The sequence below is a fragment of the Medicago sativa genome, chromosome 1 (genome assembly GCF_051527215.1).
Source record: "Medicago sativa cultivar Bolivia chromosome 1, Bolivia_mono, whole genome shotgun sequence".
NCBI lineage: Eukaryota > Viridiplantae > Streptophyta > Magnoliopsida > Fabales > Fabaceae > Medicago > Medicago sativa.
The window spans coordinates 6,760,399-6,777,539 of NC_140749.1; the positions used below are offsets into that span (position 1 = coordinate 6,760,399).

Sequence of the window (17,141 nt, forward strand, 5' to 3'; positions counted from 1 at the left end):
TCCGCGATTGTCATCTATTAAAATTATTTCTAAAATATCTCTTTAAATATTTGCATGGTGATATATGATTGAATGCATGTAAAACTTTTTTATACAAACTAATTTATCACCATTAGTCATTACATTATTACTATAAGCCACTTGCATGCCCATTTCATTCTGTTGAGCTTGATTTGTGCAGAAAAATAATAAACTCTAGAAGCATTTTAGTTTCTTTGAGCATTCTCTTGCTAGAAAGCTAGCTTCAGAGGAGCCAGGTGATCTTGACGATGAAAGAAAATGAAAGAATTTTAGGGTAACACTTGTCAATGCTATTGCATTGTTGTGGAAAGAGAGAATAATGGGTGTCAAAGGAGGAAACTGTGCAATTCAATGACTGTCAAAAGGATCATTTATTCTAGTTCTTGTTTTGTTATTTTTCGTTTATTTTCCATTCAATTTAATGTCTCACAAACGGACCTCAGTTGTTATATATGAAAATTATACTCCTTTGGTCTCATTAGATTAAACCGATTGATTATGACAACAGAATACATTAGGGGTGTAACGGTGCGGTTTGGATTGGTTTTTAGTCAAAAAAATGTCCGAACTGATGAAACCTTCATCGGTTTGGATTGGTTCGGTTTTCACTATTTTTCAAAAAAGAAACCGAACCAAACTAATCGGTTGAACATTTTTCACTATTTTTAGGGGATGCATCATGTATTCGATGCCAATTTTATGAATGTCATGCTTATATAAGCTCGAGTGTAAACAGAGTATCATCCGTGCACGTAACTACAGAGACCAAGCTTTGTAGGATCTAAATGGGAGACAAAGTCTCCCTAAGACTGGATTCAAACTCAGAACATTGGTTAAGCTAGAAGAGACGTGTGGCAACTCATCTAAACCCCCCTTGTTGGGTATAGAAGCATAAGCTCTATCATCATTCTATCAAAAAATGAAAGTCTGGTGTTTGCAAAATACCCTCTTCATACAAACAACGGATATTCCCTCCTTCGGATTAACAGCCTAATTTATAATACTGTGCAAATAAACACAAGATTCGACAGAAATGCTAACGCCTACACCATTAAATATTGAACAAGATCACAAAATATGAAACAATCACAATGAAGTAAAACTATTAGAAAAAGTTGCTAGCATTCCTCATAACTTGAACATGTTAAAAGAAAAAATAAATGACTACCCAAAAAAAATGTAAAACTAATATTAATAGAACAAAATTGATTATGACAACACAATACATGATTCTTAATCCCAGCAAAGGAGAGAAAGAAAGTGAAACAACAAAATGGGACATTTATCACCATGATGCATCCCCTAAAGCTGAGAATAATTCTATTAGGTAACCTATGCCCCATAAATATGTCTGTGGACTGGTTGAACATCTAAACTACTGACCACATCGGACCAGGGTTTTTCTATCATAAAGAAGTGATTATTTGAAATATGAGATAGATATAAGACACGATCTTTTTCGAACGGCAAAACTTCAAAGTTTTCAAAGCTCTTTGGCAAAACTTCAATGTTCTTCCTAAATTTAGTCCGTTTCTTAACTTTAAAATTTGGTGAATTCTTGACAACTGATTCTCGCGTACGAAACATTTCACTTTCATCTGATTCGCGAGTATGAAACATTTCACCTTCATCTGGCTTCACGGGCAAGCGAAAGTCAATCAAGCACATAGCCCTGAAGATTGAACAATTTCAAAAGATGAGAAAAGATTACAGATATTCACAAATCATAAAAGATCCCAAATAAACGTGATTTATAATTGACTCATGTAAATCATGTCATCCACTTATATGGGATAAGACTACAACGCTACAAGTGTGATCTCGTGGAATCTTTGTATTGATAATGAGATATTAATACATAACTATATACTTATTTTGTAATTTATCACACAGATCCTACATCATAATCATAAAACGCCAAAATTATGATATCAACGTATGAAAGAGGATTAACTTTCAATGAACCACCATTCACATACCAAAATACCAGCTTTTAATCCAGCCGGTCCTTTTTATTAGAAACATACGACACAAACATAGACCACAGACTGTAAAAGTAGTTAATACTAATTTAACTTCCAAATATAACGTTATCAATAATTAATGCATTTACTTGCTAAAAGTAAAAAATTATCAAAAGGGAAATTTAAAAATTAATATACCTCAAAATTGTTATCTAAGGAAGATCATATTTTATAATTATTTTGTAAGAAAGATCTGATTTGGCATCCTCAAACTCTTTTGTTTCCCTGATAACACCTAGTTCAAACTTATTTGTAGGACTCATACAGACAGATTTTAGCAGCTACACCAAGATTTTAAATGCAAATCCAGAAAGATCATAACACAGACACAGCATGGAGAAACGGAATGAAGAGTAAATTTAGTGATTGTGTGAAATCATTGAGAATGTGCTTGAATACATAAAGAGGAAGTGAAGCCTGTTAGACATTTAGGTTTTTCATGAATTTAATAGCCAATACAACATAAATTGAAACATCTTCTGTAATTTTTTAAAGATAACAGTCATATTCCTAACCAATTAAAAATGGAGCGCTTCATAATTAAACATAGATTGAAACATCTTTCGCATTTTTTTGAAGATAACATACTGTTTTCTATTGTCAATTGCGGATCGCAAAAAATAGCAGTTTTTTCCAATTCCACTACATAACAGTGTTATAGCACTGTTATTTCACATTTAATACTAAATAGAGTATCGGGGGACAATAGCAATTTGTTCAAATTCCACTATGCTAGCTCTATGGTCGCTATTTAACAACACTGTTGTTGAGCCATGCTACGACAAACGGACTCTTTTGTTTAAGATTCCAGTATAAAATCAAACAAGTAAAACGGTCGGAGAAGCAATTTTAAGTGCTTTGGGTTTGTTTACTTATAATTGTGTGATGAACATCTTTCATCTACGTTTGATCATTTCAACAATGCAACACATTAATATTAAATATAAATAAATACCTGGAGCTATAAACCATCACAGAAGATGAAGTTGAAGAGGGAGGGAATGAAAGTCCGATGACTTCACCAGGAAACTCGTGAAATCTCCTAGGAAGAACAAATGTATTCCGCACTGACCAATCCCCCCATTTCTTGGCATCTACGTCGAATTCATACACTCGATTTGAAGAGGTTGTAACTATCAGTACATTGTTGATCTGGGGTGAAAATCCACAAGCTGTAACAGAGGCACCATCCAATGTTGAAATGAACCAGTGCTGCCTATTGCACAAAAAATATTTATTAAAGATGATTACATGGTATGGATATCAAATTTATTGATGGAACGGCACCCACATCCGACAATCAAAGAGCATGAGAGGTGTTGCCTAGGTATTACCGGTCAATCAAGCCAACAACTCTCTACCGAAACAAAATATTGATATGGTGAAGTGTGAACTACCACTTAGCAAAGGTTGTCTTGTGTGCATTTGTTTGTATCTTCCTTAAATTGTTTTTTATTATCAATTTGAGGTCTCTAAATTAAAAAGTTGAGCAAATTAGAGACAATACCTTAGTAAATCCAAGTTAAATACATAGATATCTCCAAAGCAATTCACGGCAGCCAACCACTGCTTATCAGAACTAGTAAACAATTTTGTGATGGGTGGTTCGGCTGGTGATAATCCATCATCTTGCAGTTCACGAAAGGGTGTAAAAGTATGTACTAGTTCCGAGCTATTGACATCCACAACCTTATAGCATTCAAAAGCAAAGAATATCAACAAAACAAACAAAATAAATGCTTAATCCAAATATCAAAAACCGCTAACAAGCAAATGCACCAAAAGAGCAATTTAGAAGTCGATTATACAAACCAATTTGGAATTGATCAATGTTTAAACCCTAGAATCAAACATAATGAGAAACAACAAAAATGGCAGACATCAAGAACTAGAATTTATCGGTTTCCGACATACAAGTTCCAGAACAGAAAAGAGCAAATTATTTACAAAGACCATCATAAATTATGGAGGGAAGTAAGCATAGAATTAAAAAGTCTGGAAACACACGGGCAGTGATGTAAAGCATCCACACTATGCATAATCCAAAATTTTAACTATAAACATACATTTAGAGATGAAGAATAATGCTAACTTACATATATCCTTCTATCATAGCCAGCTACTATCAACAGAGAGGAATCATGAGAAAAAATCATTGAATGGGCAAATGGTAATCTCTCAGGAAGCTTCCTTTTACCAAAACTCCATGTAATTTTTCCGGCTTCAGATCTCTCCACTTTATAAAGAGTAGGCTTTTCATTATCAGAAAACGCAAAAAACTCCCCTGAATTAGCAAGGGTGCTACAAATTATCCTACGAGATGCCTTAATCTTGAATCGGCCAACAGTTTCAGATTTTGCGTAGTCTCCAGTTCTGCGAACATTTCTGAGATGTAGCAAACGGACTTCTATCCAATGTGAAGACTGCAGTAAAAGCATTGGTGACTGATTGAATGAAGTATTAAGTGCTACATGAATGGGTGTTCTTTGAGGCACAGGACAGATACAGTGAGCTTTAAAATTGGTGAATTCTTTTACGGGGTATGCATAGAGTTTTGTGTCATCTCCTGCTGAGATAAGCATGGGATGCCCCGAATGAGCCCATTTGTGGTAACTAGAATCGTCTGGCTTTTCTTCACGACGAGCTCTTTTGATCCTTTCACCTGGCAAAGCATCTGCCAAACAGAAATCCATGGCTAAGGAAACAAAATGACATAAAAAATACTGCTCATTTGGATGAACTTTTTTTACAGCATAGAATTTATTTTTATGAGTTGAAAAGAACTATTGGTTTAGCTAAAAGATTGATCTGATTCTCAGAAAATAGCACCACAATACACTTCTCATTTTTCTCTAAAAAAAACTTCTCCAAAATAATTCTCACACACCGTACATACAGATTGGGTAAGCAAGCTCATCCAACCAATACATAGTCGCAAATACAACTAATACGAAATATATAACAAAAACTATAAAACAATAGAACTTTCAAACATACCTTCTTGACTTATCGGCACAGCAACAGTCAAGGCTCGGGCGTCAAGTTTATTAGCTACTTCATAATCAACGTATATCCACTTCTCTTTCTCTATTGTTGACTCAGACAGCTTATAAAGAATAACCTTCAAATAAAAAGTTAAACAAACATTATAATTCACTAGGAGATTAACTATTGGGAGGCATTTAATCTTATTAAATTGAGCCAAAGAAAGGCAAGAAACAACAGTTTAAAGAAAAAATAACACTAAATTATTTTCACTTACATGCAACATTAATTGCATTTTTCTTAAGTGAATATAAAAAGCATAAAGCAAGATCAGTTGAAGATAGAGACACAATTACATTTTAAACAAAGAGGAGTGTATCTGACTCTGTAGTTAAGAGCTAACGTAGTGGCCGCAACTACGCCATAGCATGGCGTAGCAGCCACTAGGCACTACAAGATCTGCTGTTGCATCGCAGTTTCAGGTAGCGGCTGTAGCTGACACAAACGTGGCCAAATCACAGTAAAATACAAGCTGTAGAGGCCGGTATGGTGAACCTTTCGCAAAAAACTAAATATACCCACAGCTTTTGAGCAATCGCCGGCAGCTCTGTGAGATTCCAGCAGTTCCATAGTTCACTTGCTACTCTTCTTTCTCTCACCACTGCTTCTTCATTCTGTCTAACTCTCGGATCCGTGCATGACTTTTCATTTTCAAATAACTGACGCAGCAGTGGGATTTAGATAGCTGAAATTCAGGGAATAGGGCCACGTGGCCCATTTGTTTTATCTTGGTTTTTTGTTTTGGCCCTCACGGGCTAAATAATCATATCTCAGAATGGCATGGCATCATTAATTAATAAATTGAAAACATTCAGAAGAATAATATGATGAAAACAAATAAAATGATGATATACAATATAATAAAGAAAATAATTACTTATAATATAAAAGTAACATATAACACAACAACAGCAACAATAAATCAGAAACTGTTTGATAAAAAAAAATCAGGAACTGAAAGATAAGTTAAACAACTCATATTGTCAGACAGCTAAATGTTTTATTACACAGATGAACATAAGATCGACAGTTTGTTCACTTCATTTTAGTGCGTAAAAGATAGAAAAAATATGGTTCATAACAATTCACAAATTACGCAACTACATACCTGTCCATCGGCACCGGCAGAGAACAGCATATTGTGATCAGGGGCTACTGCCAGAGCATGTACATCTCCCTTGTGTTTAGTAATAGGTTGTTGAGAGGGAGCTCCTTCACGGCAATCCCAAAACTGGACGCTACCACTGCTGTCTCCGCTAACAAGTATCCCAGACCTGAATAATAACTACTTAATCAGCAACACAGGTAGCATACAGAAAGTGGTACTCCAATACTAAAATCAAAGCAATGCAGCAGTAAATGTGAATCGCAGAAGTGTGCAAATCATTGACAGCTAAGCAAAACGATGCAATTGCATTCACCTTAAATACAGTAGTGACCATATACAAAGTTCATGTCCACTGTCCCTACCCAGTCCTGCTGACATATTATGAGCTTCGATACCTGATTTGGCATCCCAGATTCGAATTATCCTACAAGAGTAGAGAGAGAAAAACATGTTACCCAAATAATGTCAAATAAAAAAGAAGAGAGAATTATGGAGCTGAATGTTTTTAATTTGTATTGGTCTTATGCTTTTTTTTACTAATTAAACATGCAACATCAGTTCTAGTATGAAAATAGGTTACAAACTATAAAGTCCTTGTAACTATGTGAGTGACACAAGATCGTAGTCAGAAAATGATATACTCCTTCGGGTCACTATTATAAACAAAAAAACTACTTTTTAAGTTCATTGATTAACTAATGTATCAGGTCTATAAATATAGACCAAATACATCAGTTATCCAATGAAGCCAAGAGGTATCTATTTGCTTAGAATAATGACCAGAAGGAGTATATGACTATACCAATCACGGCATTTATACATACCCATCACTACTTCCTGAACATATGAATTTAGCATCCGTGCTCCAAGTCACACTTAAAACTCGTCCTGAAAGCAATACCGTAAATCATTCTCTGAACGGGAAACAAACATAATAGAGGGAGAAGAAAAAATAACCAAGACAAAGAGAGTCCAACCTTTGACCCGGTTCAGGGACTTTAAATATATAAATTCATTTGCATCAGATATAGTGTAAATTTTAACACATCCATCATCAAAAGCAACTGCGACTCTTGGCACCACTGAATTGGATTGCTTGAGAACATCAGGTGAATCGGAATCTTCATCACTTTCACTGTTCTCGTTTTCATCCGAACCATGAAATTTCTTCAAATAACCATTCCCTATGTGATGACCATTAGTTTCAACATCGTCACTTTTAGCCAGTGTCACAGCCATTTTCCAGATTGAGACACCAGTTGATTCAAGCACCATCTGTAACCACGTGTCATATTAAACAACAAAAAATAACAAAACCATTAATACCATTAGTCAAGAAAGTACGATAAAATAAAAATAAAAGCACCACTCGTTGATAACATAACAATCTTTCAAAAGGCACAATAAATACATATTACACTAGCGAGGAACTGCAAAGACACACTCTCAACCATTACTAACATATAAATCCAACCAAGAGCATTTTGGATTAGCTTATTTGAACTTAACTACAGACTTAAGCACTTGTGATACTTATTGGAGGAGGCTATGAAAACAGTTTGTTACATGCCCAGAAGCTGTTTTCAGCTTATTTTCATAATATCTCCAGTATAGGTTATGAAAACGGCTTATAGCTTATATTCAAACATTTTTTCTTAATTGTATATAGTTTATAATCGAAATAGCTTAAACATAAGCACTTAAATGAAAAATGCCTATCCTATAAGGGCAAAATTAAGCTATTTATTCAACCAAGTCCTATATAACTAACAACCAGCAACTATCACTAGACTAAAAGTACCACTTAATTCTATATCTTATCATCTAAGATCACTTCAAAAAGTTAAAAAATTTCACTGATCCATATAAAACTAAAAAAAAAAAAAAAAGAGCTTATTATGAAATGTTCATAAGCGATGAAAATGCTAAATGGCTTATACAAAAACAATAACTTCACTCATAAGCTGCATATTTAATTGTTTATCCAAATAGGCCTTAATTCTACATCTTCATATTAAAAAAACACTTTAAAAAATTCAAAATTTTCACCAATCTATATAAAACTACTGCGTAACAAAAAATTGACCAAATAATCAGAAAAAATCATACCGTTTGTTTCAATTGTTGGAGATCCCAAAAAGAAACAGAACCATCAATATTAGAAGAAAACAAACGACCATGAGGAAATCCACCACCAGGACACCAAATTAACGAAGAAACAATTCTATTAGGGTCTCCATGAATTGTCTACAATATCAAATAACACACATTTAATCTCCAATTAACAATAATTAACAACAAAAAAAAAAAACTAATTAATTTGCATTTTGTATTATACCAATTGACAGTGCCAACCAATTGTATTAGCAGAAACAAGCCAAAGCTCTAAAGAACCATCTTCACGCGAAGCAGCAACACGTGTGCCGTCTATGCTTGTAGCTAGAGCTGTAACTGGTGAAGGTTTCCAATCTTCGTTTTTGAGTTGATACTTCACTTTGATCCTATCCATCTTAGAAGACATAGAGATGAAGAAGTGAAGTGAAGAAAAAGTGAGAGTGAATTGATTAGGGAGAGAAGAAACTGAGGAACAACGAGACGGCCATAGTTAGGTTTCGTTTTGAGGTTTAAGCGCGGTGGCTCTAAGCTCTATTTATATTATGGGTTTTTTCTTCAAGCCCAATTCAATTTTCTACAATTTTTTGTCCTTGGCCCAAAATTTATCTTAGGTCAAAAATAAAATATTATAATTATGAAATATATATATATAATGTGTTATATAATTTGGATGAGTTTGATAATAAGAGTGTATAAGGGAGGAGTGTAATGAGTTTGATTCTATAAGTGTTTGTGTGTTTGGATTTTTGAATAGTCGCAGTGGCATCGTGTGTTTTGGGCGCATTTCACTTTAGAGTGACAGTCTATGATACGGTAGTAGTGACTCATTCACTTACCAAATATGGATAAGATGGTGTATAAATTCATGTTTACTAATATATGTATACGTGTGCTAAGCAAAGACTAAAATTTGCGTTTTTTATGCAATTAAATGTCATTAGTTATGGGATAGATTATATCATTTGTGTATGGTATTAATTATTATATTTTTACTTAAAATAAAAAAAAAGTTAAGATAAAAAAATACACAACGTCAACTACGCGCGTATGTAAAACTTTGGTTACGCGCCTTGTGGTGTTCAAAGTTAGTTAGGAACGTATATGTGCGCGCGCACTTGCAGTTACGTATAGTGAAGGATGGAAAGAGATTTATGTACATATAATTGATGTTAACGGTCGAGAATAAATCTTTCAAAAAAACAGTTGAGAATAAATATTTCTCACCCTCTGTATTGGGAATAAAAATAGAGTCAAGATAGGTAAAATATATATATATATATATATATATATATATATATATATATATATAATTTAAAATAACTTATAGCTAGGATATATTTTTTGTTTATGTGTACCAAACATGGGGATAAATATTTCTCATCTTTTTCTTAGGGGAAATATTTCTCATCTTAAATTTGTATTTTTTAAAACAATATTGCGGATTTTTTGGTCAAGCTTGGAGCTTCCTCATATATTGATTTTTCCCTCCACGCTTTACCTCTTTAAGGCGTTCGAAGTCTTCAAAGGATTGACGCGGCTGATTTTTTTTTCTCTAGAGTGTAGCTTGTTCTTTTGTTCTCTCTTTGTTTCACTTCTTTTCATTAGCATTGTAACCAAAAAAAAATATTGAATTTTTAGTTGGGAAACAAACTACTCCTAGATAATATAATATAATCTTTTTAAAATAAAAAAACATAATATAATAATGTAGTATCTGTGTGACAAAACCAAATGACAGAAAATTTAGAACTTGAATGAAATTTGATGAATTGTCAATGCTCATAGTTTATACGTGACTTACATAGTTTTATTTTTTATTTTTTAGGGATGACTTACATAGTTGATTATTTTTGTTTTTGCCGTAGCACCCAAGCGATTATTTTTTATGAATTGCCGTGGTACCCAAGGCCTTTCATGTCCAAAATATCAAGAATTATTTTAAAATTATCTATTCCATAATATAATAGAAATTTCATATTGCTCAAAAAAAAAATACAAATTTCATAATCAACTAATCGATTTGTATATTTATAATCTTTGAAAAAAAAAATTAATTTGTATGTATACAAGATTTTCTTGTCATCCGTGTATAATAATGTAAGACATATGTGTATGATTTAAGACATAATGATGTTGCATGAGTATTAAAAAAATTACCTCAAATTCAAATAACATTTGGCACTATCATCCTGTTTGTTTCTCTATTTACGAGAAAAAATTACCTCAAATTCAAAATAAATTTAATTGCAATTTGGTACCCTATTTCATTAAAAATTTATTAAGGAGAATGTTAAGCAGTACCTCTCGGACATTGGTTAAACAACTAAAACAAATAACTTTCTATAAAAATGGTGACTCTTGGTCCTTCTATTATTATATTTGTGACAATTTTGGTCTAAATTCATGTTTTTCCTCTAAAAATGGTTACTTTTGATGCCAAAAAAAGTGAATTGCAGTCTCAAAAATGATATTTTGTCTTTAAATTCAACATTGGGGCAATAAATCGCATTTTTTTGGGACCAAAAATCACAATTTAAAAGAAAAAACTTGAGTTAGAACTTAGAACCAAAAGTTCAACAGATGTGAAAATATATGGACCAAAAAGTTTCAATTTAAAAAAGAAATGACTATTTTCGTGAATTTGATAAATTAGGACGACCAAAAGTACTTGCACATGAGTTTGGTGTGTATGTTGTTCGTCCAAAGATTAGGAGTTTGTCATATTTCCATAAATAAATGTTTGTTGTGTGACCATGTAAGACTTTCATCCGAAATTTATGCAGCTACCATCTATTACATATTGTATATATTCCTTTTGTTAGAAGCATTTAAAGTATACAGGTTCAACAGGAATCAAAAATTAAACCGCCATCAGAAGGAGCTGCGCTGTCACCAACATTGCCCATTTCCATTTTCACCACCCCATCCTCTTCTTTCTCAACCTTCAATCTCTGCTTGAGAACAGTAATTAAAGTTTAAATTAGAAATACAACTCATGCAGAATTGAAAAACCAATGAAAACTTACAATCAACAGCAATTAACAACAAAAAACATGTGACATAAGGTAACTGTTGGCAATTCCGCCTTCATTGCGGTCCGTCCCTAGCCGCCTAATTGTGGTATTTGGGTTTCCTTCATTGCAACCTCCAACACCTTCATTGTGTTGGATGTTAAGGGGTGGATTTAGTCCCTCATTGCTTGATATGACCCATGTGGTGTTTATAAAGCTTGGGCAACCCTCACCTTACAAGCCGGTTTTGTAAGGTTGAGTTCGACCCAACCTAAATTCTAAGAGTAACACAAGTTTTAAAAATATAAAAGAGTTATCAAGTCTAAGCACTAATATTACCTTTGTCTTAGGTGCAAACATACTTTCATACAGTTTAGCATCTTTTTTGTCACTATCAGCTTGAAGTTGCTTCAATTTCATCTTTAGTACCTTTACCTCCCTGGAAAATGAAAAACCATGTTCTCATAATGATAAGCTTTTAATCCAACAATTAATTTCTCAGGAGAATCAAATCAACCATTTATAATTACCTGTTTTGTGGATCCACCTCAAGAGCTTTCTTGATGTCTACATCTGCTAAAAGAAAGTCTCCTGTCTCTATATATGCTTTTGCTCGTCTATACAAAGCTTTCACATTTTCAAACTCAACATCAAGCACCTGATCAAAAGAATAAGTGTGATATGGAAGTTACACTCGAGCCTAAAATAATAATAAATGTAATATGATTGGCTACACTTATATAACTCAGGCATCCATGTTAAAAGCTGAATGATGAAGCAATAATAATCTATCCATTTACTCTTTTGCACCAGTGGCTTATAATATTGCAGGACAAAAAGGTTACTTCTCAACTGCTATCACTAGTTGAGTCTATGAAGATTCAACAAGCTTGCATACTACAGACCATACCAGACCAGAAGAGTTCGGTTCAATCACCTCTTCAGTTTGTTAGGTCAATGCAAACTTGAAATGATGGATTTTTTCAGGGTTATTTTTTATCCCTGAATTCGTTTATACTGGACTCTGAGATGGAAACAAAACTCAACTCCTTTAAAGATAGGTTCATGTTGGGATCTTAGATGCATCAGTGGAGTCAAGTGCTACAACTGAGATTAATGCTTTATGCGCTACTAAACCTTACAGATCGGCTTTTCAAATTTGGGTTTTTTTAAAAACAATGAACCACTATTATTTCAAGCATGTTTGGAGGAAATGACCATTATGTTATAAACCCATACAATCGTCTTCAGGCTCGTGATTCTCTGCGAGTCTATATGAATCTACTTGAGTTTACACAAAAACAAATTTTGTACGTGAATTAACTCGACTTTGATGCTTGGAGTCGTAAACTAGTACGATTGTGTGCTCGACTATGCCAAATGAGTCGATTGGCTGTTTACCTGAGTACATAGTTTGATTGCTCCAGGAAAGTCATTCAGTTTAAGGCAACAAGCTGCACCGTTCAACCAGCATGAAACTCTCAACGATTTAGCTAACTTTTCCTCATCATCCCCTAAAGATCCATCTCTGCTAACAAAATCAGCAGCCTGAGAAATGGGTATCATGGAATTAGACCAAAGTCGTGAATTAAAAAAATATTAATGAAACTTGAAAAGTCAAAGTTGTTGCAAATAAAGGGTCCACCTTATCATACTTCTTCGCTGCTCGCTGATATTTGCCACTTTTAAATAATAAATTTCCTTCTTCTTTCTTCCTCCCAGCCACCTCAATTTTTTCATTACTATTTAACTCCCATGGTGCTTTCTCCTATGAATTTGAATCAAATAAAAGTTAGTATTATTGAAACCACTAATGTAGATAGACACATCACACATGTATGTGCATAAATGACAAACTATCATACTGCAAGTTAATTTGTTTTCTCCATGCTAGTAAATGATATAAGTTTGAGTGAATCAGCATTTCAATCCTCGAAATTGTAATTGTCGACAAATTTAGTCCCTCAAATTTACAAAGTAGCAAATTAGACCTTTAAATTAAAGAATATCAATCAATTTAGTCATTCAATCAAAATATCTCTTTAGCTAGCATCCATGAAAATTAATGAAAGACCTGCATATTGACTTAAATAGTCTCTTGTTGCATTAAGAAAAACTTAAAAAAATTGTAATTGAGGTGTTAAATTTAAAAAACAAAGATACTAAATTGACTAACATTCGATTTAAGGGACTAAATTGATATTTCATAAATTTGAGGGACTGGATTGTCCCACCCTTGCAATTTTCAATGGCGAAAATGCTCGGATAAGTTTCCATCACAGTCTATATAAAAAAACCTAGATCTCCAATTCCTCAAAGCACCAAGGAAGAGGATATATTTCCTTTTACCTTAATAAAATCCACCATTTCAATGTCATACACTACTTTTGAGCCTGGTGGCACAATAGCAAGATCTTGTTTCACTTCAACATTTCCAAAAGCATAATCGGGATGTATACTGATTATGGCCCTTTCACCCTTCTTCATTGTTGCCACTGCTCGGTCTAAACCAGTAATCACTTGTTCTACAGATAGCAAAATAAAAATACTAGCATCATAACTTCCTAGAAGTCATAAACAGTTGATTATATGGGGTAAAAAAGCATGCAAAGGATAGTGGTTGAGAAATGATAAGAATATACTCACCCTCATCGGTTACAAATTTCAAGGGTTGTGTTTCATCAATTCCTCTTTTTTCGAATACAGTGCCATCTTCTAGCATAGCTGTGTATCTGACTGGCATGGCAATTTTAACAAAACCAATCAGTAAACAGTGGCTCCTTCTTCCTTTCCCTCTTTTACTTTCTTGTGCAATAAATAACACCATACTTCTAGTACTTTTTCCTACAATAGGACTTTTTCGTAGAAAATCATTCAAGAAAAAATGCTACATGCAAGTGAATTGTGTAGCTTTTATTGTCCGTTGACTTCTATAATAACTATTGCATTGTCTTTCTTATATGTGCATAGAAATGTTTTAACAGCCTTTTCGACAAAAGCAGCAACAACAAGTCTTTTCCCACTAGGTATGCTAAAATGAACATTAAGGGATGCAATAAGTCTGAATTTGAAAAATTACCGTCACGTTATCAAGGGTTTGAAAATATCCAATAATCTTTTAGTAAAAAAATATATCAGAAATTTCTTATCATGTCGTGTGACTACAAGCCTTATAGTTCTGAATCCGTTCTGATTTGAATCAACTGAACCAATAATGAAATGTGAGTCATTATCTTACCCGTAACATTTGCACCCTCATTGGCTGTGAAAGCACCCTCCCCTTCTTTAATAATCTTCTTAATCACCATGGAGTCACCAGTAACATTTATGACAGGCTTGAAGGACACCAATTCAATATTAACATGGAGCATTGAGTCTGGTGGAATTGAACGGAACCCGCTGCCAGCTTCACTCCCCTTCTCCCCAAAGGCATCTACATTCACCGCATGAAAACAATTCAAGACTAATTATTTGAGATATTGGACCGTAGGATTCATGAAGTCTTTTATTTGGTTACCAGAAACATAAAATAAAGATATGATACTGGGTTAAGTAGAAGAACAAGAGGCGTACACTGAGGTTGAACAATTAATTCAGCTTTCTCGCCCCTTGTCATAGTCATGATCACTTTTGGCAATCTAGGAAGAAGATGACCTTCAACAAGTAAAATAATTGGTCACAAAGACTGGGATGAAAAATGAAATCATATTCCCCGTTCGGTGAAATAAAATAGGAGTGCAACTTAACAGTGTAACCAGTATTACCATCATTCACATAGAATTCAACTCCTCCTTCCGGAGTTTCTGCAACAACAGTGCCATCTTCAAGTGCCACCTGATACTTCACTATAGTTGCAAAAAAGACCAAAAAGACTAATAAGCTGACACAATCTTCAATATTAAAACACAAGCCAGAAAAAAGAGAAATACAGCAACAGAAAACATCGTTAAAATGGATAATAACATAATAAATCTCAACTTGTTGCCATGTGGGAAGCAAAAGAATTATGTATAAGCAGCTGATAGACTACCAAGGACTTCATCAAGATCACCGGGTCGATCATTCCCTTTCCCCTTCTCCATAATTTTCTTGATAATTCCACCATCTTTGCAAACATCCACCACCGTGATCCAAGAAACGAGTTCCACCTCAAATTGCACAACCGAGTTGGAGTCTTGTGGAATGCTTCCAGACACAACAGAAGGTAATGTGAACAATGCCACCTCTCCTTTCTTCATGGTGACGATTCCATCATCCAATCCAGCATACAATTCACCTATCACACCCACATTAACATTATGAATTTACTCCTGAACCACAAACAATTCACCTTAGTGCAATGTATGGATTCGCGGTGAGCTCGGCAGATTCACGGTGTGTCTCCGTAATTTTGGCAAAAATTACATTTTTGAGCTTCAACAAAATTACGGTGTCACAGCGAATTCGCCAAGCTCACTATCAATCAAAACACACGCTTAGAGGGTAATGTAATCTCAACCGATGATGAACAAATCACGGTTGAAATTCCAATGTATATATGATCTGCCTTTCATGTACGAATTGTCAAATGGGCTTTGGATCTCACTCTCAAAGGCTAGCATTACCATCCTTAACCCGACTCTAATGTCATGTTAAATGAGCTTGGATCTCTCACCCAAAAACTAGCTCAAAGGATGAGGGTGCCCAAGCACACACTCGTTAAGGGATTTAGATTGTACTCGTTCCAATTAGCCTCAATGAGCCCGATATTGTTATTTATAGTCACTACCTCCCCGTGTTAGGATTGGGTAATTTGCGCGCACACACATTCAACAACAAGAGAACCTTGGCAATGTGGGACTCCGATACAACTTCAATACTATAATTTGAAATCCAAAGGACACCCACATAAAATCTATACTAAATAACAACAAAAAAAACATTTTTTTTATTGAAATTACAACAAAACTAAATTATTGTCATTTTTTCACTCACCTTGTCCAAGAGAAAATGTGACAGGAGAATCAGAATCCCTAGCAGAACCCAATTTGGTTCCATCAAGCAAAGTTCCAACATAATGAACTGCATGCATTTCAACAAAGAAAGCATTAAAGGGTGTTAATTTTACATTTGTAAATTCATTCAAGATTGTAGCATAAAGATGAAGATGATTAGGAGCTGACGAGTAACATGATCGTTGAAGTTGGGGGTTTCCCAACCGTGTCCGATTTTGAGAAGCTTCTTCTTGATCGGCGAGTTGGAAGTGAGTTGCCTTTCTTCGCCGAGCTTTTGAGGTGGTGCTGATTCGATGACTTCGCCTGGTTCTTCATCGAGTTCATCTTCTTCTATCTCCGATAACACTGCCATCGTTACGAAAAAGTGTATGCTAATGGAAATAATGAAATGAAATGAATGCAACATTCTAAATTATTCTTATATGGAGTATACTTTTTTATTTGAAAAATAATAAAAATATCAAACCCATAAGTTTAAAGTTTAAAGATATTTTTGAGTAGTCATATTTGTTGATCAACTAGTGTACCGCCCCGTGCCAAGCACGGGATACATTTTATTTAAAATTATTTAACAGGGTTTACATATAAATAAGTTTTTTTAGCTATTATTTGATTTTTTTAGTTTGATTTCATTTCAGAATTTTGACATTATGTAGTACTTTATCTTCATATTTAAAATTGAGACAATAAATCATTGTTTATCGGGACAAAAAAGTTAAATTTTATAAAGATATAACTATTTTTGTGAGAGGGATAAAATAGTGAGAAAAAGTACAACAATGCTTCAAATATAAAAATACTATAAATAATTACTATATTCTTA

The 17,141-nt window shown here is 34.0% G+C and overlaps 2 protein-coding genes across 5 annotated transcripts; both read right to left on the bottom strand.

Moving 5' to 3' along the window:
- Positions 1-1,044: 1,044 nt before the first annotated feature.
- Positions 1,045-8,817, bottom strand: LOC146952138 (WD repeat-containing protein PCN-like). Its single transcript, XM_085758249.1, has 11 exons — positions 8,537-8,817; positions 8,308-8,445; positions 7,176-7,473; positions 7,023-7,086; positions 6,512-6,622; positions 6,199-6,364; positions 5,043-5,166; positions 4,142-4,719; positions 3,553-3,734; positions 3,001-3,261; positions 1,045-1,693 (listed from the first exon to the last, which is right to left on the bottom strand). The coding sequence occupies exons 1-11, from the start codon at positions 8,717-8,719 to the stop codon at positions 1,354-1,356; spliced, it is 2,445 nt and encodes an 814-aa protein (XP_085614375.1). The 5' UTR covers positions 8,720-8,817; the 3' UTR covers positions 1,045-1,353.
- Positions 8,818-10,992: 2,175 nt separating this feature from the next.
- On the bottom strand, positions 10,993-16,713 carry LOC146952139 (70 kDa peptidyl-prolyl isomerase-like). Of its 4 annotated transcripts, none has more exons than XM_085758175.1 (13): positions 16,487-16,713; positions 16,299-16,385; positions 15,355-15,600; positions 15,089-15,169; positions 14,898-14,978; positions 14,563-14,757; positions 13,971-14,060; positions 13,674-13,849; positions 12,970-13,092; positions 12,726-12,872; positions 11,855-11,982; positions 11,664-11,763; positions 10,993-11,264 (listed from the first exon to the last, which is right to left on the bottom strand). In XM_085758175.1, the coding sequence occupies exons 1-13, from the start codon at positions 16,668-16,670 to the stop codon at positions 11,157-11,159; spliced, it is 1,746 nt and encodes a 581-aa protein (XP_085614301.1). In that variant the 5' UTR covers positions 16,671-16,713; the 3' UTR covers positions 10,993-11,156. The 4 variants fall into 4 exon arrangements, with proteins under 4 accessions (XP_085614301.1, XP_085614290.1, XP_085614312.1 ...); XM_085758164.1 differs by having other exon boundaries at positions 13,971-14,168; XM_085758186.1 differs by having other exon boundaries at positions 13,971-14,168; positions 15,303-15,600.
- Between the last annotated feature and the right edge of the window lie 428 nt (positions 16,714-17,141).